This window comes from Spea bombifrons, chromosome 4 (genome assembly GCF_027358695.1).
Source record: "Spea bombifrons isolate aSpeBom1 chromosome 4, aSpeBom1.2.pri, whole genome shotgun sequence".
NCBI classification, from domain to species: Eukaryota; Metazoa; Chordata; class Amphibia; order Anura; family Pelobatidae; genus Spea; species Spea bombifrons.
In genome coordinates, this window is record NC_071090.1 from 107,124,092 (window position 1) to 107,144,974 (window position 20,883).

A 20,883-nucleotide genomic window follows, 5' to 3' on the forward strand; every position below is an offset into this window, starting at 1 on the left:
CCCAAAGTGTGCCAAGAAAATGTCTCCCACACCATGAGAGCATATGGTGTTGTGTTGTTACTGTATGACATTAGCCTGAGTGTGTATATGTTCTTGTTATGTTGGAGTGTGTGCCTGGGATTCGTGGTGCCTGGGAGAGGGAGAGAAGAAGCAGGAGAAAGAGTTTGTGTGTGTATGTACGTATACACTGTAAGAGTGAGTTTGCATGTCAGTATTTATGCATGTTAGCTATGGAGGGCTTGAACCCACTTACCTTAATGAAGGCTCCACTAACCCTAGGCTCGCCCCTGCTCTCACAAAGTGAACATGGGGAAGGCTGATGCAAGGGACATGGGGGCCAAGGCATTAAGCCTGTACTGGGCCCCAAGATTTCTGATGACCGCACTGGGTGAATGTTCCTGCGCCCATAGAGCATACCCTCCATTTCAGTAGTCCAAATCTGGGCAACTGTTTTGAGGGGTGTGGCAAGTGGCTGACCACAGAGGTGGGCAGGGTGGGTTGCAGGGCTCCGACCTTACCCCAACATCCACCTTGCAATACTAACGTCTCAAGGAGGCAAAGTGGGGTAGCTGGAATGGAGTCCTGTGCTGCAACCGATTTTCACCCCCCTGGGAAAGATCATATGGTCAGCCCATGCTCTCCCATGCAGCTACTCAAGTCATAGGACAGTGACTGAAAATTGGGACTGTCTCCTGAAATCTGTGACTGTTGGAAGGTATGCATTTAGTGTCTGCATCAGTGCCTTAGAATTCCACAATGTAAGAGGCTCTCAATCAGTCCACGCGTGTTAGCGTGTGTCGGCGTTTGCTCATGCTTATAAATTTCCGTTGCATGCCGCTTGTGCACCTTTGTCCTTGTTGGTCTCCCTGCGAGAATGTGACACTTCTTTACTCTGGTTAGGTTTCCTCTCCTCAATAATGAATTTGGAAACTAGCATCTTATTAAAAAATCATGTGTGTTCCCTTCACCTGTCTATACGTACCAACTGTCTGCTATCTGTGCCGCATGTGCAAGGAAAATACCAAGCATCGTGTGTGTCGTGCTGTGTGTGTCGTCTGTGGGCGTACACATCGAAAATGCTGTGTTTTGGGTTAAAAGTGAATATTCAAGCTTGTATTTAATATTATTTATTATAAATGCCATCAGAAATCATGGGGCCCAGTACATGTTTAACACCAGGGGCCCCCATGTGCCTCCCATCAGCTTGCCATCCCACGCAAACTCACTTTAACACTCACTCTACCACCGTACACTTACATTCATAGCATTATTTCTCCTGCTCCTCTGCCCTCCCTCCCAGGTGCCACGAACCCCAACACGAACCTCTGACACTCCAACACCACATACTGACACATACACTCACGATAACAACAAACTGTACCCTGACACAGACACACATGCTAACACCAAATACTATCACACATGTACTCATGCTAACACCATACACTTACACACTTAAAAAAACATAACAGACATACACATGCTAACACCAAATACTATCACACATATACTCATGCTAACACCATACACTTACACACTCAAAAAAAACATAACAGACATACACATCCTAACACCAAATACTATCACACATACACTCATGCTAACACCATACACTTACACACTCAAAAAAAACACAACATAACAGACATACACATGCTAACACCAAATACTAACACACATATACTCATGCTAACACCATACACTTACACACTCAAAAAACATAACAGACATACACATGCTTACACCAAATACTATCACACATGCACTCATGCTAACACCATATACTTACACACTCAAAAAAACATAACAGACATACACATGCTAACACCAAATACTAACACACATACAATCATGCTAACACCATACACTTACACACTCAAAAAAACATAACAGACATACACATGCTTACACCAAATACTATCACACATACACTCATGCTAACACCATACACTTACACACTTAAAAAAACATAACAGACATACACAAGCTAACACCAAATACTATCACACATACACTCATGCTAACACCACACACTTACACACTCTTAAATTATACAGTAACAGACACACACATGCTAACATCATATGCTTACAAAGATCAACACCAGGAACACACAGGCTAACACCATAAACTCAGGCACAGGCATGATATCTTAACAGAGATGAGACATCATGCAGATCCTGAGAACAGGAAGTTAAGGTGGCTGCTCCCATGGTGTATGTATACGGTGCGTTCCTGCGTATATCGGTATATATATATATCATTTGAATCTCTAAACGCCATTACATGGGTTTATTTAATGTACAGAACTATAGAATTTGACAGAATACATTAAATATTTTCACTGAGGTCTCTTAAAAACTGAGAGCAGCTCCGGGAACATTGATGTCAGTCTCACAGCTGCAGACAGTCACGGAGGAAGCGGATCGGCGGTAACAATAATCAAAAAAGATGAATCATGTCGAGTTCATTCACGTCTGATGGATCTATTAGATGAATAAATTAGGCGCCCTTCCTGTATTTATGGATCAGATTCCATTCCTTCTCAAAATCTTAACAAAATGACTTTTTAAAGGGACAGCCACGCCTAGGGGTCTTCTACGCAGAGCCGGACCGGCGATCACGAAGAGGCCCTTGCACTTTCTGTTCACATAGTGTGCGGCAGGTGAGGTGAGTATGGTGCGCCGACGGCCAGCGGTCCACCAGGTGCCAGTCCACTTCTGCTGTGAGACTGTTCCACTGATCCACCTCCCGCTCAGTAAAGTAAAACTTCCTTAGGTTACAAAATTACCATTTTCTTTTAATACTGTTTTTTTTTAAAAAATTTTGTTGGGGAGATATTATGGTTTAGCTCAAAACATTAGGGTTTAGGTGTGACTGAAAAAGCACACGATTACTCCTAGAGGATGCCAAGAACGATATGAAATATTTATCAAAAATATCTTATATTGATTATATGGAATATTCAAATCAATAATGCGTGAAATTATCACACACCCCCCCCCCACCCCACACGGACAATTTGATATAACTTTTCTAATTGCCTAAAATAAGGCTAAGGTGATTTGAAGGTCACGTGTCCTCCAATTATCCTCCTGCTTGTTGAGCGTGGTGGCCCGAGTCCCACATCTGGCCGAAGCACCCAGGCCGTAGAGGTCAGCCGGTTAGATGATGCGCAGGGTATCTGTCTCGGAAAGTCCACAGTAAACTTTATACTCGTCGAAGAGCTGCTGAAGCCCCTGTATGTAGAGGCTGTGATAGTGGGAGACGTCTTCTTCCGAGGGCACCGGGCAGTGAGGTACACGGATAGGCCGCCCCACTGCGGAGAAGGAACATTGCATTAGTAGCGGTACCATGACAGATGAAAATAAGTTTTTTGTTGAAAGGTATCAGATAAATAATAGCATTTTTAAAGTCAGGGTAAAAAGGGAAAGTAATGGTCCTTTATTTTTTTTTCTTTCAACCAGTCTCTCTTTTCCATTCTCTCTACCATTTTTTCTTTCTTTCTTTCTGCTTATCTCTCTTTTCCCTCTTGATTGCTGATTTTCCACACCTCTCTTACTTTCTTTCTCTACTCCCTTTATCTCTTATTACCATTTAATCCACCACCCACACCACCGTTCTCTCTCTCTCTCATTTTCTCTGTGTATCTTCCTCCCTTTCTTTTTCCACTCTCTGCCCTTCTCCCATTTTCATTTTCTTCTTCATCCACATAGCCCTTTTCTCTCTCTCACTATATTTCTCTCTCTTCCCATTTTTCTTTTTTTTCTCCCTCCCTGCCGTTCTCTCTCACCGTCCTTTTCTCCCTATTTATACTCCCCTTCTCTCTCCCTCTCCCTTTCTCTTCTCAATGACCCTCCCCCTGCCCTTCTCTCTCACTGTTCTTGTCCCCCTCACCCACATTGCCATTCTCTTTCTGTTTCCCTGCCCTTGTCTCTGTGTTATCCATACTGCCCTTTTCTTTCTCTTTTTTTTTTTCCTTTTGATCTCTTTCCCTCCTCCACCCTCCATTCTCCGTCCCTCTCTTTTGTACCATTCCTTCCTGCCTCTCTGTTCTTTTTGACACTCTCTCTCCCCCTCACATTCCCCTCCCCCTCACACCAATCGTTGTCTCCTTATAAATATATCTTGCCACTGCCTGCCTCTGCTATCTCTGTAACCTAATAAAACACAGAAACTCCAGCTAATGTTACCTTAGCCTAGAATTAAACCCAAATCTCGCGTTATCCCAGCAAACTCATTATACTGCAGAGTATCTCACATTCCCTGCAGTGCCTTTCATCCTGATTGATTCCTGCCGCAGAGCATTTTTTTCACAGGTACCTACAAGCCACCTTACACACGATGCATCTCTCTAATTTATCCTGCGACGTGTGTTACCCAGCACACAGCACATCACAGATACACCCTCGTAGCATATAAAAATAATCTGAAATGCATCACGATTGGTGATGGAGGAGCAATGTTTTAAACTGGCGGAGTAGTAGTTGCATGGAGCAGATTACCGGTTGTAATAATAAAGGTTAAATCACGAAAGACATCTCAAGAACAGGTATAACGCTAACCTTAAAAGAGATAAAGGGAAGAAATATGGAAGTTAATCCATAGACGTTCTACAGGAAGAGAGGAAGATCTTTGATGCCTTCCACTAGATCACCAGTGATGAGGGTGAGGTATGTGGTGGCCTCAGAATCATTTTTATTGCTGTTCAGCTGGGAGGCAAATGATGGGGTTGGTGGGGCAAAGGGGATAATGGAAAAAGACACCAAGAGAAAGAGAAACATGTCTTTGACTAAGAGGGGAAAAGGGCAAGAGGTGGAAGGTCACCAGATCTATTGCACCATGCATGACCAAGTTATCACAGCTGTAGATAGTATTCCACAATGGAGCATTGTTCACAGGGCTCATACTGTGGATCTATTCACTAACCCTTGAGTTTTTGATACCTTTTAGTTCACCGGCATTCATAGAATATCATAGCCTACAGGGTCAAATCCAAAGAAGTGACCTCTGAGGTTTTAAAAGTTTACTTGAGGAACGTTGTCCACTCAATGATATCTCAAGCTTTTTTGAGTTCTTCTCAGGGACCAAGATGGTAATATTTACTTCATGCCTCCAGAATGGGAAAAATTGCATGTAATCGCTACTCACCCACAGTGGTAAGAGGGCGCGGGATAGGGTTAAAGCCCCAGCTGTCTGCATTAAACACCCCCCTGCCATAGAACAGACAGGGGGCAAAGCCCACATGTTTCTGGAAGAGAAGCTGCAGTCTCCAACCCCAGGAACCCGGGCTAAAATGAACCTGCTCAAATATGTCGTTCTCGCCAAAGGAATATACGGGAACAAGATCTGCCCTGCGTGAAAATCAGATGACAATTAATCACCAATTACTAATACTAATATTAATGAATACATAAAGTCAATAAATAGATAGCATGATCAATAAAACTGTGACCTAAAAAGAAAAGCAATGGTGGTTGGGCAGGTCAGCCTGACATTTATCTTTACCGAAGAATTTGTTATTTTTGGGTCTTTGCTGATGTCCTAATGCGATTTGGATTAAAAAAAAAGTTTCTGATGATTCCTTCTTGTCCATCAGAGTCAGATCTTTGTTCAAGATCCCTTGGAATCATTAAATCCCCTAAGCACTCTGAGTCCAGATGAAGACCAAATTTCATACATTTAATGTCTCTCCTCATTCACTTCCCTCCTTTCATTTATATATCCAACGACACATTTCTCCATCACTTTAAGTGCATCATCTGGGGGATTGTTGTGCCTATTTTTACCCCTCCCCCCCCGACATTTGCTCCACCATTTCTGTAAACCCCTCAATTGCTATATTGTCCATAATCCTAATCTTGCCATACTCCTGCATTGTTGGTCAAAATTCCAACGGGATTGCAAATGCCCAAACCTGGGAACTTTCAGGGTTTCGCCCGGAGACTCGGGGGGCAACCGCTGCATCTTCCGGGCCTCCAGGTCGCCATTAGAAAACTCCAGGTCACGGACTACTCCAGGCTTCTGACAGTCCTCATCCATTTCCCCCTTAAATAGCGCTGGGAATGTCTACCAACGTCAGCGTGACCACCCACCAACGCAAGGTAGCCATAGCCATAAAGTTCCCAGGTATGCAAATACCCTCCATTACACCCATGCAGTCGCTTCCAAATCCTACATTTTAATGTCCTGACGTCTTAACGACCTGTTCTGAGGATCTCCATGATTATTCTTCCCCATTATTATCTTTCCCTTGTCAAGTTGTTGCCGATTGGTTCAAGCAGCCTTTCTAAGGGTGGGAGACGGCAGAAAACGTCATGACAGGAAATTGACCAGGTGATGTTGGCTCCTCCATGTTACGTTACCAGTTTGATGTTCAGCTACATACCCATTCTGCAGAGCCAGTCTGACAAAACCCTTCCTTCCCGATAGGGTCACCATATTCTCGGTGGGGCTGCTCTGCAGGGACTCGGCTGCGCCTCCCACCACGATAAAAACCGCGTTCCCTGTGCCGCAGCGTGACAGGAGATACTGTATGCTGTCCCTGCTTACGGGAACCACTCCTGGGGAGAAGGGGTGGATAAACCCAATTGGAATTTAGAATATCATATAAGAGGGAGGAAGCTACAGAGATGGACCAGTTGGTGGGACAGATGACACGGTGAGGTTATTGGGGATAAATTGGTTGATGGTGATTTTTATAAAGTCATCAACTATGATTAATATTTTTGAATGGTATTTATAGCTTATGACCTATGATTCACCTTCAGAAATTGGGTACAAAAGCTTTAGTTGGGGGACTGCCCCCTAAAATGGACTATTTGATCACTTTTTATATGTTAGTCAGTAATACCCGTACGTGTTTTCACTAACGCCCTCACCTGCAGACATGATATAGTCACGGTAAATTGGCAGCCGGAACATTCCCGCAAGAACGGCCAGCCACGGTCGGACTCCTGGATATACATCGGAGAAGCCATTGGCCTCAGTAGCAAAATTACTGAAGGCGGCAACTGACATGATCCCATGAGGATGACAACCCAGAACGTAATTCCTGTCGGGGCTTAGCGGCGATGACTGCACCAGCTGTAAGGTACCAACCATTGTGTGAGTGGAGAAAGAGGCCACGAGTGTGGAGGGCGAGGGTAGAAAAGAAGAAGAGATTGAGTTAAAGGCCAAGACAGTTGATGAGTCACAAGAGTATATAATGGCGTGATGAAAGAGAAATAAAACAAGAGGTGAGATATGACCATTTTGATTTAATTTGATTTAAGCCCTCTCATATGCAACTATGCCTCCTGACTGCATGTGTTATACCCCAATCTTTGGGGTCTACCATTGGTTATTTCCATGGTGGACTTTATGGTCTTCTGGTGTCCTTCTGCAAGTATCTGAGATACTTTCCAAAGTCTAGCTGTGACTTTATGGTTAGTTACAAATTGGATGTACATTCTAGATCTAGAACCTTGAATCTTCGTCAACCACCAATGTCGACAGAAGACCTTTAAAACAGTAAGTTCTCAACTTTGTTATATTCTGAATTTCACGAGTTGTCCTATCTTGGCAGTAGACCTACCCTCATATGTGTTGTTAGGGGCTGAACTTTTCTCCTTACTTTTATCAGTTTAGGGGTATTGCTTACAACGTAAGGAAAGTTTTTGTGTATGAGATACCTGGATAGTAAATGGAAACTCAGCCATGTAGGTGGTGAAGATGGCGAAGGGATGAATAAGAGGAATGAAGGGGAAGACGGGGATTGGATAGGCTGTGGGGATTGCAAAAGACCACAGTTCTGCTTTAGTAAGAGAGAGGTTTTACGAGCACCTTTATAGGAAAATATTCTCTGAAACGTGACCACACTGTCCATCTCCTCACCCACTCGGTCCTACGACCACCTGTAGAAAAGAAGTAGAGTGAGGAAGGGAAAAATAAAAGGCCATTCAATGGAAGGGATGAGAGAATGTAAGGAGAATGATGGGCTAGATGGATATTAGATGGTACCTCTTTCTGGGGTCTCCCAGTCCATTAGCAGCCAAGTGAAATAGGTGACAGGGATTATCCACAATGACGTAAACATCAAGTATAGGAGGAGAATTGTAAAAAATGATCCTGGAAGAAGATGACACAAAAAAAAATTGTATATTGAGAAACTAGTGTGCCTGGGGGCGAGGTGGGAGTAACCATGCATAGGGTTGGGACTTGCCCCCACAAAGAATCGAAAATGGTGGGTCTCGCTCTGATATACCTTAAGAAAAAAAAACCACAATTATTTTTATCCAAATTTCATTTAAAATGGCTAAATTCCTTGTTACTCATGATATCTCATTGACGATATCCAAAATGTTAAGTATAACGCAAGTTTTTGGGTAGTTTATCAAACAACAGCCCACAGTAGTAATTGCCCACCCCCCTTGTCCCTTGACAGCCCTCTCCTCCCCCCCTTGTCCCTTGACAGCCCTCTCCTCCCCCCCCCCTTGTCCCTTGACAGCCCTCCCCTGCCCCCCACACACCACCTACCCATGAAAACGAAGGTCAGTACCCACTGGAAAACACTCAAGGCCTGGATGTGCTTCTTCCACGTGTCCTCCATCACAAAGCTATGTTCCGTGGACCGGGATATGTATAGAATATAAGAAGACTCGTCTATCTACATAGAGAGAGAAACAGGATTCCACTACAGAAAGAGGGCTGATTTTCAAGCAATGATTCAAATTATAATCCCCGTGCCCGCTGATGATTTAGAGGAAAGCAAAAACCCCACATTAAAGCCCTTTAAAAGGGGGGGCTCATTCCTTCCTGACGCTAAATCAGGGGTGTCCAACCTGCGGCCCTCCAGCTGCTGCAGGCCTACATCTCCCATCCTCCTCAGCCAGGTCCTTAGCTGAAAGAGCACTATGGGAGATGTAGTCCTGCAGCAGCTGGAGGGCCGCAGCTTGGACACCCCTGCTCTAAATAATGCTTTTATTAATCTCATGTATATATTCTGCTTTGCTTATCAAAAAAAATGAGTCCCGCAATTCCTCGAGTTCTGGTGGATGACCTCTTGTTCTTTTGGCCAGGTCGCAATGAGACGACCTTCGATGAACTTAGATTTTGTCCCGGGGACTCCAAAATCCACACCTAGGTGCCACCTCCCTGTAAACCGAATAGTTAAGGAGGGGAACCCTTAGTTGGCTTAGTCACTATTTAGTGAATAATCCCCTATTTGCTCTTATCTAAAGCGAGCAGTCAATCCCTTAGAGAAGAGCGATGACGAGGAATCCGGTTGCTTGGGAGCCATGCTTTTTATCATAGTGAAGGGACTTTAGATTAAATAAATGATGGAAAGGGTTGTAGAGATAAGAATTGCAAGCTCAGCTGCCCGGTGATCTCCATTCCAAGGGTAAAACACTAATAAACGAACTCTTATCCCCATTGGCACCTACGTGGCGCGGACGTAGTCACCGTTCACCTGAAAATAGCCTCCACTTCATCTCCAAATTTATTATTTAAAAATTCCAGTTCTAATTAGAACTTGGCGTGAAACCAGATCCCCCCCCCCGCTTGTATCTAAATGGAAGGATGCAGCGTACAACTGGGATTCCTTTTTTGAGGCCAATAGAACAGATTCGAACATTTGTCTACTTTTAGAACATTTGTCTGATTGCTTTTTTTTCTGGACCGTTTTCCTGGTAGTTCTGAAAGTGTGTCACTTGCTTTATATGTTTGTTAGTTGGGTGGATCCGAGGCCCTGGTGGAGTATTGGGAATTGTAGCATCTTTATTCCCTATGGGCCCCAAGGACAGTGCCCAGGGCCGGAGTGGTGGTGACGAGGCGGCCCTGGCACTTTAAGGCTAGCGGCCGCCTGAGGACGTAAGTGAGGCCAACGCCAATAGGTGCGGTCGCCCAAGTGTGCCGGATGGCCAGTTCCCGGCCAATGCCGCAGACACACACACGCTAACGCCACTATTTCACACGCAAGCACAGAATGTTCCATGCCATGGGCCAACATAGAAAAATATGTAGCATCACATAAGATTTCAGGACCCCAGAGGTCTCTTTTGTGAGTATCACCTTCAAATAAAGACCCCGTCTTCTCTCGGACCAATACAGCTATATCCATTTTAGTTAAAACCCACAAACGCTCGAATGTACGCTGATAACATAAATGTCCCCATTCTAACACTTAATCTCATTCATGCAATTGTACTTACCTATAGTGGCCGGGGGGGGGGTTCTCTCAGCTTGCGAGGGTCTCTCTCCTGGTCTCTCCCGGTGTGTGGGTCTTCGTGCGACTACCTCTTTATACGTAGAATGTTAGAGAGTCTGAGCCTTTCTCTATACATATGTGTGTGTTAGAGGAACCGTGTGTGTGTGTGTGTGTGAGTTCTCCCGGTGTGTGCCTGCACCGTGTATCTATCAGATGCTCTGACCTTTGTCCGTATCAGCGATGTGTAAAGAAAGGATTTTGACCCAGCCAGTTTAACCCTTGCAGCGTCAGGCCGAGCTATCACTCGAATGCTTTGCAATCTCTCGCCCTGTTAGCTCCATTTAATTTATTACTCTTTTCACCCCCCGTCTATTGCAAATTTCCCGAAGTGCCTTGATAAAGGGCTTTATTCACTCAACCATTAGGTGAGTCGCAGTATTATGAGGCCGCGTAAATCACTGGATTTATGGACAACCCCAATAAACAAACAAAAAATCCCCACATATAAGGTATACAGCATACAGGGCCTGAGACTGTAAGGGTTGGCTCTCCGTAATGTGGAGCAGGGTCAGGAAGTTGAAATGTTTCCATTCGTTTAATAAAAAAACAGATTAATGCCTTTTTGGTCCTGGAAAATACAGAGTCTTATGTGACACGTTTTACTTAGGATTATAGAGTAATATGTAAAAACTTTGAAGCTTATAGGTCTCTGGAAATGAAAACGGATCATCTGAAGAAGGGACCTCTGAGGTCAGGAAAGCTTCTGTGGCTCACACGCTACTCTATGCGTTTCATCACAAATGTCTCAAGACTCCTTCAAACCACTTGAGGGATAGATAGATAGATAGATAGATAGATAGATAGATAGATAGATAGATAGATAGATAGATAGATAGATAGATAGATAGATAGATAGATAGATAGATAGATAGATAGATAGATAGATAGATAGATAGATGATAGATAGATAGATAGATAGATGATAGATAGATAGATAGATAGATAGATAGATAGATAGATAGATAGATGATAGATAGATAGATAGATAGAGAGATAGAGAGATAGAGAGATAGATAGATAGATAGATAGATGATAGATAGACGGATAGATGGATAGATAGATGGATATATAGATAGATAGATAGATAGATAGATAGATGGATAGATAGATAGATAGATAGATAGATAGATAGAGAGATAGAGAGATAGATAGATAGATAGACGGATAGACGGATAGATAGATGGATAGATAGATAGATAGATAGATAGATAGATAGATAGATAGATAGATAGATAGATAGATGGATGGATGGATGGATGGATAGATAGATAGATAGATAGATAGATAGATGGATGGATAGATAGATGATAGATAGATAGATAGATAGATAGATAGATAGATAGATAGATGGATAGACGGATAGATAGATAGATAGATAGATAGATAGATAGATAGATAGATAGATAGATGGATAGATAGATGGATAGATAGATAGATAGATAGATAGATAGATAGATAGATAGATAGATAGATAGATAGATAGATAGATAGATGGATATATGGATGGATAGATAGATAGATAGATGGATGGATAGATAGATGATAGATAGATAGATGATAGATAGATAGATAGATAGATAGATAGATAGATAGATAGATAGATAGATAGATAGATAGACCTGCAGAGTAGCATTCGGTTAACTCACAATAACGGCTCTCGGTTGGCAAGAAGTTTATTTAAGAATTTATTTTACAAAATTGCAAAAACGTTAACGATGGACGATACATTCTGGACACGCGTGATCTCGACTCGTTGCACTCTCATGGGGACTGACAGAGAAAGCTCTGAATTCACCGGCACTCACGACCTGAAACATAGAATTAATGGCCCCCTTTGGCCGACCTGCTCTGCCCGCTGCGTGTTCTTCTCTTTGCCATACACCACTGGGTGACAGCTGGGTGTCTATCTCCTCAAAAAGGGGGAAACAATAGAACAGGGAGGACAATATCGTAACACATTCATAGCCAGAGTCAGGCCTACATAAACCGTCTAGCTGAAGAGCCCACCGCTATGGACCCGCTGGAATGGTGGGGTTCATTGGTAGCTCCACTTTATTCATTATTGACCACATTCCACCTCTTACAAATACTTTTAAAGTTCTTTTTTAGGGTTCTGTGGGAAATACATAGTTTTTTGGCCTCTAGTGGGACCTGAGATTTGAATTCCCTCGGTTTTTTTGGAATATGCAGGGCTATAACAGCAGCAACAGGTGCAGAACACACTTTCGGCTAGATTCTCATAATAGTTAGTTTAATAACTACGATTGTGATCCTAATATCCCCAAAATCACAGGTATGGCACTTGCAAAACAGGACATGCTTAAAGGCAAAGCAGAATAGCAGAAAAACTCTTGTTGATACTGGAGGTGACCTCTTCATCCGGTGATATAACACAGGAGAACCTCATTGTGAGATGTCTATCTGCTGCTGTCTCCAGGTGAAGACTCACCCGATGGCCATCTCAGCACAGAACCAGCTGGCAATCTTTCGGGATTCCATACCGAGTCTTTTGAGCCTCAAAGAGATCCTGAAGCTTCTCAATGTAAGCAGCGTGGAGAGAGGCTATCTGTTCTGTAGTAGGATGCGGAGTTTTTTCCACCGGGATTGGCGAGCCCACTGGAAAAGAGAGAGAGAGAGACTGAAGCAGAGGGAATAGGGGCCTGTCCAGGATTTAGTAGCTAAAAGTTGGATTTAACAACTTTTTCCAGGATGCTGTTCATCAAGCAGCTCAATGGCACCCATCTCCTCAGCTAACTTGGGGAAAGTCTAGCCAGAAATTCACACAGAGGTCGGGTGAATGACCCAACTTCAACCAGGCAGTGGCTACAACCATCAAACCATCCTCTAGTTCACACTCTGCAGTTAGCTTTGGGATGAGAGAGGATTGGTGGACAAGGACAATTACAGTCAGAAATGAAAGTCTTGGTCCTCTCACCCACTGTATAGATGGGTCTTCTGTGGGGCAGTAAGCCCCAGCTGTACTGGAAGACGCCTCGACCGTGGAACAGTGGCAATGCGACTCCCAAAATCTTCTGCATCCTCTCCTGAGCGGTTCGTAGCAAAGACCCACGAGGATTATTTACCTGATAGTACAGATCATTCTCCCCAAAAGAAATAACCGGAACCAGATGGGCCCTGGTAGTAAAAGAGGAGGTGGATTTGTGAGATACGGTTAAGAGACAAGAGATAGAACACTGCATTTTATTTATAGAATGCCAGCGGATTCTGTATCACTATTATAATAGGGGAGAGTAAAATAATCACCAAGAAACATAATAAAAAATGTAAGACCCCATCATACTGGGTTTGGGGGGGTTTTGCTCTATAGAGGTCTGGCACATGGGTCCAAACCGAGTGCTAGTCTGGCCAAGTCTAATGAACCAGACTCATTGTTCCATTGCTCCTATGGAGCTCTTTTTCCCCTTCCTTCAATAGTGTCAATGGCTTTGTTCCTCACCCATGCATCAAAGCCAGTTTAATGAACCCAGTCCTTTTGAGCAACTGAAGGGTAAGTTGCCCAGGTTTGGCGTCTAGTGCTTCAGGTGGACCTCCGACTGCAATCACCAAAGCATGGCCTCCACCTTCCTTAGACAGCAGGTGGGAGGCGCTGGCCTTATCCGAGGACACCAGACCTGAGAGCAACAGAGTAGGGTACATGTCGTCAAAGTAAGAAAGTGGTCCAAACTACAGAAATCAGAGTGGGTAGTGTTAAGATGGAGAGCCACCAGCATTTTTGATACTCTCAGTGCTCATTCAGACATTGAGCATGTACAGTTGACTCCATTATTCAGGACTGTTGGCAGCTACAGTAGCATCTATGCTCACTCTTAACAAACTCTCATTGGCTTAATGAAATATATTCAAATTGTGAAACTATTGCATATACACATGCACTCACGCGACGGAGATATGAGACAGAAACTTACTGCCACTCATGATGTACTCTCGGAAGAAGGGCACTCGGAACCAAGCCGGCAGCATCAGGAGATGAGGGGTGAGCCCGGGGAAGAAGTGGGAGAAGCCGGTACCCTCAGTGCAGAAATTTCCAAAGGCTCCCACCACTAGAACCCCATGAGGATGGAATCCAAGGATGTAATTGTTACGAGGATCCAATGGGGCGGTGCACACCAGCTGGAAAGAATAACCCATTATTACTATTACATTATTTAAATGGCATCATAATATGGGAAATGTAGGAATAATTCATTTTAAAATGGAGAATGCAATAATATTAAGCACGATGCCTTTATTGAGGTCAGGGCCACCATTGGAAATTTTTGATATTGTAGGCCATCGTAGGTGCCTTACATAGAGTTTGAGGGAAAATAAGACCCGTTTGGGCTATCTAATGACAAGCAGGGAATATCCTCTGTTGATGTGGAAGTTCTCATGTCTCTTCCCCAGAAGAAGTCCTACTAGAAGTCCACGACCTGGTGGCCACCATACCTGGAAACCCTCCACTACTACCTGCTCACTCTTGCCTACTTCCCACCCCACCAAAGTTTCAATGGGACTTTCCCTGTATGGAAGTCTGGTTAGGTAGGCTCGTCAGTATTATATACACCCTGTGTATGCCTTAGCAGCTGCCTCAATGTCTCCCACCCAACAGCCCCCTATATATATACCCTGGGGTATCTCGACATCCCCAAAAAATATTCCTCATTCACCTTCATAGGGAAATATTCAGCAAAATACTTCCATACTGTCCACCTCCTGACCCATTCCGAGCGCCTTCCACCCTGCGATGGGGTGTCCCAGTCCAGGTACAGCCAGATGCCATAGAGTAACGCAAGAAACCAGTACTGGGAGAAGATGAGGAGGACATAGAGGACCAGGCAGCACTGGGCTATGGAGACGGGGGAGGGGGAGATAAGTTTCATCGCAAAACAGGCTGTCAACATTGAGAGGAACATTCTAGAATATGGGGGGGGGCACCAAACTAAACTTAAATATACTGAACTTTTAAACAAAGTTTAAAGCATAGGTAGATGGAGGGATCTCCAAAAAGCACCCTTGCTAGGTATGCACATGGATAACGGTCAACGTTCAGGGGTTGGGTTTACGGTATATATATATATATATATATATATATATATATATATATTATATATCAGTAAAAGAGAGTCCTCATCCGGCTAAAATAAAAACATAAACAATTATAATAATAAAAAAATTAAAAAAAATGAATCACACGCATTGGGTGTTAAAGAAAAATAGTGCCCAAAGTGCAATTCACTGACTGCAGTTGGCTTGATTGAGGATTGTTCTTTTTGGGAGTGTTAAGGGTTAACAGGAGTCGTTCTGTGCCTGGAAAGGAAATTAAATGGGAACTACCGCTTTCAGTTTAATCACTTAATTTATTTTTTTTTACATTAGAGGATGGAAAACTGAGGGTTAATGTGAGAAAATTCTCCTTTACGGAAAGTGTAGTAGATACCCGGAATAGACTTCCAGTGGAAGAAGCATAGGCAAAGACAGTAAAGACATTCAAGAAATGTTTGTGCAGGCTGTTTTGAAAGAATAGAGTGATTGATCTTTTCGGCCATCTGTAACTGTGTAACTATGAACTGTAGTTTCGTGTCTGGCCACTGGGGGGCATGGAAGTAAGGCTGGAATGGGAAGAAAAAATGACCCTGGCACTTTAAGGCCAGTGGCCGCTAAATGATGTACGTATGGCCACCGGCTGGATACGCTTTAATACGCTTGCAGCATGTGACCACCTGTATCCAACCGGTGGCTGCACACTGAAGGACCTGATCTGCTGCTGGAGGGGCAATAAGGGTAATGATGGGGTGCTCTGCGCTTTGTACTCACCCATTGCTAGAAATGAGAACGTCCATTGTAGGACCGCAGCTGTCTGCAGGCGCCTGGAGAGCGGAATGCTGAGGGGGGCAAAGTGGATCCACATACTTTTTGGGGAACAGCAGTGATGGGGGTAATAAAAAGGAGCGATAAAGTGGTGAAAAGAATGGAGCAGGGGTAATTTATAGGAAAAATAGGGGGCAGTTGTGAGATGGGGTATATAAGGTGATAGTGGGTGGATATATTAAGTAGGGGTATAAGACACAAGGGGGTACAGGGCAGCACAGAGGTGTAGAATGGGGTACAGTGCAGCACAGACCGGGGGTAACAGACACAGAGAGGAGTTAGAGGCTGAGAGCACTCTACAGCCTCCTCGCTTCATAATATATGCATGTGCCACTTCTCCCTAGAGCCTCCTCCCTGTCTGGACTACTGGGCTACCAGCCAGATGACCCATAGCCTCCCGGTCGCTCTCAGGGATTGGCTCTTATTATATGGATAGAATTGCTCTGCTTTTGGGCAATCGGGGTAAGAAAGGTCTCTGGGGAGTAGGGAGACCAGACTGTGATGGCGGGCTTGTGAAATATCACGAGGGGGCCAGACGTGGAGATTAAGAGTGAGAGAGGCGCAGGATGAGATTTTATATTCATTTCTATTAACTGTTTGCGCACTGGGCACCATAAATTCTATTTTATTAAAGAAAATATTTAATTATATAAAATAAATTCAATAAATTCCTAATTTTCCATTTCTTTAGACCAAATGAACCATATCATGGTATTTAGAGATTAAAATAAGCAATGAGCTAAATAAGCATATAATGTCCATATGTTTGCCCCTTTCTCTCACCCACTCCCTTTTCTCTGCCTCTCTCTCTCCCCACTCCCTTTTCTCTGTCTCGCTCTCTCTCTTTTGCCCCATTCTCTCCCACTCCCTTTTCTCTGCCACTCCCTTGCCCCTCTGTCTCTCCCTTGTGCCCCTTTGTCTTCCACTCCCTTTTTCTCTGCCTCTCCCTTGTGCCCCTTTCTCTCCCCGCTCCCCTTTCTCTGCCTCTCCCTTGTGCCCCTTTCTCTCCCCGCTCCCTTTTCTCTGCCTCTTCCTTTTGCCCCTTTCTCTCCCCCAAAATGGATGAGGCTGGAGGCTTGGTCACCTGTCCACTATACCAGAAAAGCTTCCTCATGGCTCTAGCAAAGCGGTAGCTGCAATGGAGGTCTTTGCTACAATAACACCTTCCTGGGCTGGCCAGAGGAGATCACCAGGACTCCGGGTGAATTGCCTGCTTTTCCAGGGCTCCACGGGGAAACTCCAGGCTGTGGGAGCAGTATTGTGGCGCTCCCCACTCCCCACCCACTTCATGCATGTAGGGCTCCGGGTAGCCGGAGCAACAAAGTTCCCAGGTATAGAGATCAGAGGATCTTACCCCAAAAGCGAAACTATCAAAGGCAGAATGTTGGGAGGTATGCTACTAACACGTTGGCCTTGTGGACTCCCCAGCAGCTTCTAGCTGTGCCACCAATATGGCAGAAGAGGTTCCCTGTATCAATATGAGCTTCTTTTTAATTAACGTATTTTGGAGTCAGCTCACTCCTTATATTTAAGAAGTAAGAATATTATATCAGGAGTGGGGATTTAGCAGGACTTTTTAAAGACAGCCCAAAAAAGCCCAAAATAACCAAGGGGTACCAGGACCGGGCTTTGCTGAGAAGCTGAGGGGTAAGGAAAAGGAAGCATTGGGGAGGACACCAGGAAGAGGTTGGTCTGGAGGCCAATTGATAAGCTGTGGATGACCCCTAGTGGCTATTAACAGCTTTCCCTCCCTTCTACCCCCACAAATGAGGGTCATTTCTATGAAGTGTTTAGGGCCGGGGCAGTTGTATGGCTTTGGTGGATGGGATATTTATATCATCGATATATAGCGGGGTTGGTCCGTGGGATGGCGACATATTTGGTCTCTGTTTTGGTAAGTTTGGGTGCTCTTTGCTTCCCAGGGGCAGGGTCCATTAGGTAGCATACTCTTCATTAGTCATGAAGTTGACAGCTGGTGGGCAATGTCGGCATGAGTTTTGCTCCGGTTTATTTCAGGTCACTAGGTGTGGACCCATAATTTAGGTTACAAAAATGTTCTTTAGGGTGAGGAAAGAGAGATACATGGGTTTGGGTCATAACGTTGAACTGTCCTTCCCTTGAGGGACATTTGGATTTTATGCAACAGAAACAACCTTGTTGAAATGAGACCGACCACTATATATAACCTCGAAGAAACGGATTTCCAGCTAGAGTCACCCATGCTTAACGATATCCAAAAGCAGGACCAAAAGTACTATTATAGGAACTATAAAAGGTATACAGTGAGAATTTGTATGCCGTTACGTTGTATTTATAGAACACCAGAGGATTCCGTAGCGTATATCCCAGCTGTTCATGCCAAAGCAGGTCACGTATCCCTCGGAGTGTTGAGACCCTTGAAATACGAGTGTTTGTAATAATCACATTCCGCTAATCTGGCCGTAACATGAGTTGATCCAAGAGCTCTTCAGAATGCACGTCTCATCGGAACTTTAACGGGAGATATTTGAGTTCTGGGATTAGGGATAATGAAGGGTATTGGTGGATATTCATTTTGGTTTCAGGGCTGAGACTGCCAGACTCTTATCCCTCGCAGCCATCTTCCCTGGTGGAAGACATGGCTTCATTGCATGCTGGTAAAAAAAAACAGACTATATCTATACGTAGATAAGAGGCTGGGTAATCAGAAAAGCCAAGATGAAGGGATAAAGGCAGCTACTGGGAGAGAATGCCAGCAGGTGTATGATGGAGATGGAAAAAAAGATATGGCTGGGGTGGACCTTGGGTAGATGTTTGAGGGTGAGAAGCCAAGGGATGGATGATGGGTGGCGGATGAGCAGAAGACCACACGTTGTGAAAGCAAGATCGTTCCGAGCAAAGCTCCATACAGCTCTGGAAGCCCGACTCTAGATGAAGTCATCTGCTGCTGTTGAAAGGGCCTGCAAGGATCTGCATGAAATATTATATCCCGGGGGAGATAAAAGAACGGCATTGGCGGGGAACAAATACCCAGGGAACAGCTGGGAGAGATAAACTGCACCAAACCTGACTCCCTCATATTCTACTCTGATTTAAAGGGACATTCCAGGGTCCCAGACAGACCCTTCAACAATGAATGCATAAAAAAAATCTTTATGGAGAAGCTGCAGCTCGAGAGCTGCATCAGAATACTTCCTTCATAGTCCAATCAGTGGCAGGAAGGCACTCCCGAGAGCAGGGGGGGAGGGGGACTCATTCTCCTGCACAGAAATAAGCTGAGGGGTTGGGAAAGAAGCAAATATATATTTGCATTATCCCCTCATGCATTTTAAAGGAGGAGGACAACATAAACAAATTAAAGGGACCACCCAGTCATATGTATTATAGTGCATGTGACAGCCGGGGGGTCCTGTTAATGATATCTGAGCATCCCAACTGCTGGTTTTTACCACTGCTATTTCCCAGTTGAACTCCCTACTTGAATACAGGTGAGTCATTTTGTTGCCACCATTAGCAAGTCGCTACAGTGGAATTTCTATGATGGACTCTTCCATCACAAAATGAATAAATGGGGGGGGGTGAGTGTGACACATGAAAAAAGCTCTGTATAAAGTGCAAATATTACCAGCTCTTGGGGGGAAACCAAAGGTGTCCCTCTTTGGCCATTTGTTGACATCCAGTCTTTTAGACCGAGAGTACAGAAAGTCATAGGCCATAGAGTCATAGTGAAAGGGTTGCATCCAATAGAAGACGTGCTACAATAGGAGGGTCTCAGGAGTCAGTCTTGGGGTCTGTTGCATTTAATATATTGAAGATTGACATTATTAGTGGTCTTCAATGGAAGCTGCCTGTCTGCAGGGGACATGGTCATTTGTAACCAGGTTGACACACAAGGAGGGTTAAGTCAAATCTTCTAAGGTAACTAAAAGAATGGAGCCTAAGTTTAACATGGCCAAGGGTAAGTTAACACATTGAGGACACATGGTTCCAATATGGTTCCAATACTACAATACATTGCTGACAAGCGTATCGGAGGAAGAAGAGCTAGGAGTTAGTTGAACGTGAACACATACTATAGTGATCCAACGGGAAACAGCAGCAATAGGTACCAAGTTGTGTACGAAGAGCTGGGCCTATGTACTAAGGAGCCCTGATTCTTTAGAGCCCCCATTGGAATGGTCCATTTGGCAGGAATAGTCTAATTGTTTTGTGGTGGTAACATTGCAAAGTGAACTTCACCTCAATGGTATGGCCCAAGCAGCTGTAACATTCCATGGTTGGAATGATAATAAGACGTGCAGAAGCTTTGTGCCAGAATAACGTTCTTTATAATTCCCAATGGCCTCCAATGGCATCTTAATAAATCTATTGTTACATATATATATGATATATATTCGTACAGAGATAATGCAAAGTTTTTTATTCTTTTATTTTTAATCCAATGGCTCCTATTACATGACAGAATTCAAATGTCAACATTAGAAATTATTATTAGATTATTCCCAACATGTGTGTCCACCTGTGGTCCTGAATGAGTCGTTTTTGCTGTCCCGGGACACTATGGCCCTATAAACCATCGCTAATCGCCAGCATTGTGGTGCAGTGGTAGAGATCTTCTGCCCCTTCCACCAAGAACACCTCTGACTGGCCAACAGACTCCACCAACCTCAACCCATATAGAAAAGAAAGGGAGAACTCCGGGCAACTGGCTACTTATTTTTGCCGCTGGCCAACAGTAGACATGCAGCAAAATATTGTCCATCGGTGCGGAAAACCTCTCCAGTTTA

General features: G+C 44.1%; 2 protein-coding genes across 3 annotated transcripts; both read right to left on the reverse strand.

The window, feature by feature from the left end:
- Nucleotides 1–3,021: 3,021 nt before the first annotated feature.
- Nucleotides 3,022–8,647, reverse strand: LOC128490810 (diacylglycerol O-acyltransferase 2-like). Of its 2 annotated transcripts, none has more exons than XM_053462886.1 (7): nt 8,518–8,647; nt 8,002–8,109; nt 7,825–7,895; nt 6,882–7,086; nt 6,389–6,563; nt 5,303–5,354; nt 3,022–3,319 (listed from the first exon to the last, which is right to left on the reverse strand). In XM_053462886.1, exons 1-7 carry the CDS (start codon nt 8,588–8,590, stop codon nt 3,056–3,058), a joined length of 948 nt encoding a protein of 315 aa, XP_053318861.1. In that variant the 5' UTR covers nt 8,591–8,647; the 3' UTR covers nt 3,022–3,055. The 2 variants fall into 2 exon arrangements, with proteins under 2 accessions (XP_053318861.1, XP_053318860.1); XM_053462885.1 differs by having other exon boundaries at nt 5,152–5,354.
- A 3,970-nt stretch (nt 8,648–12,617) lies between these two features.
- LOC128490812 (2-acylglycerol O-acyltransferase 2-B-like) lies at nt 12,618–16,157 on the reverse strand. Its single transcript, XM_053462889.1, has 6 exons — nt 16,064–16,157; nt 14,917–15,095; nt 14,176–14,380; nt 13,707–13,881; nt 13,185–13,384; nt 12,618–12,865 (listed from the first exon to the last, which is right to left on the reverse strand). The coding sequence occupies exons 1-6, from the start codon at nt 16,155–16,157 to the stop codon at nt 12,711–12,713; spliced, it is 1,008 nt and encodes a 335-aa protein (XP_053318864.1). The 3' UTR covers nt 12,618–12,710.
- Nucleotides 16,158–20,883: the final 4,726 nt, after the last annotated feature.

Excerpts from the sequence above, each read along its gene's own strand:
- LOC128490810 (XM_053462885.1), bottom strand. The coding sequence starts at position 8,590 with ATGGAGGACACGTGGAAGAAGCACATCCAGGCCTTGAGTGTTTTCCAG. Across the intron at positions 7,896-8,001 it reads CTGGGAGACCCCAGAAAGAG|GTGGTCGTAGGACCGAGTGG; the intron begins GTACCATCTAAT and ends TCTTTTCTACAG. Across the intron at positions 7,087-7,824 it reads GAGAATATTTTCCTATAAAG|CTGGTGCAGTCATCGCCGCT; the intron begins GTGCTCGTAAAA and ends GGTACCTTACAG.
- LOC128490812 (XM_053462889.1), bottom strand. The coding sequence starts at position 16,157 with ATGTGGATCCACTTTGCCCCCCTCAGCATTCCGCTCTCCAGGCGCCTG. Across the intron at positions 15,096-16,063 it reads GTTCTCATTTCTAGCAATGG|CCCAGTGCTGCCTGGTCCTC; the intron begins GTGAGTACAAAG and ends CCGTCTCCATAG. Across the intron at positions 12,866-13,184 it reads AAGACCCATCTATACAGTGG|TGGGCTCGCCAATCCCGGTG; the intron begins GTGAGAGGACCA and ends TCTCTTTTCCAG.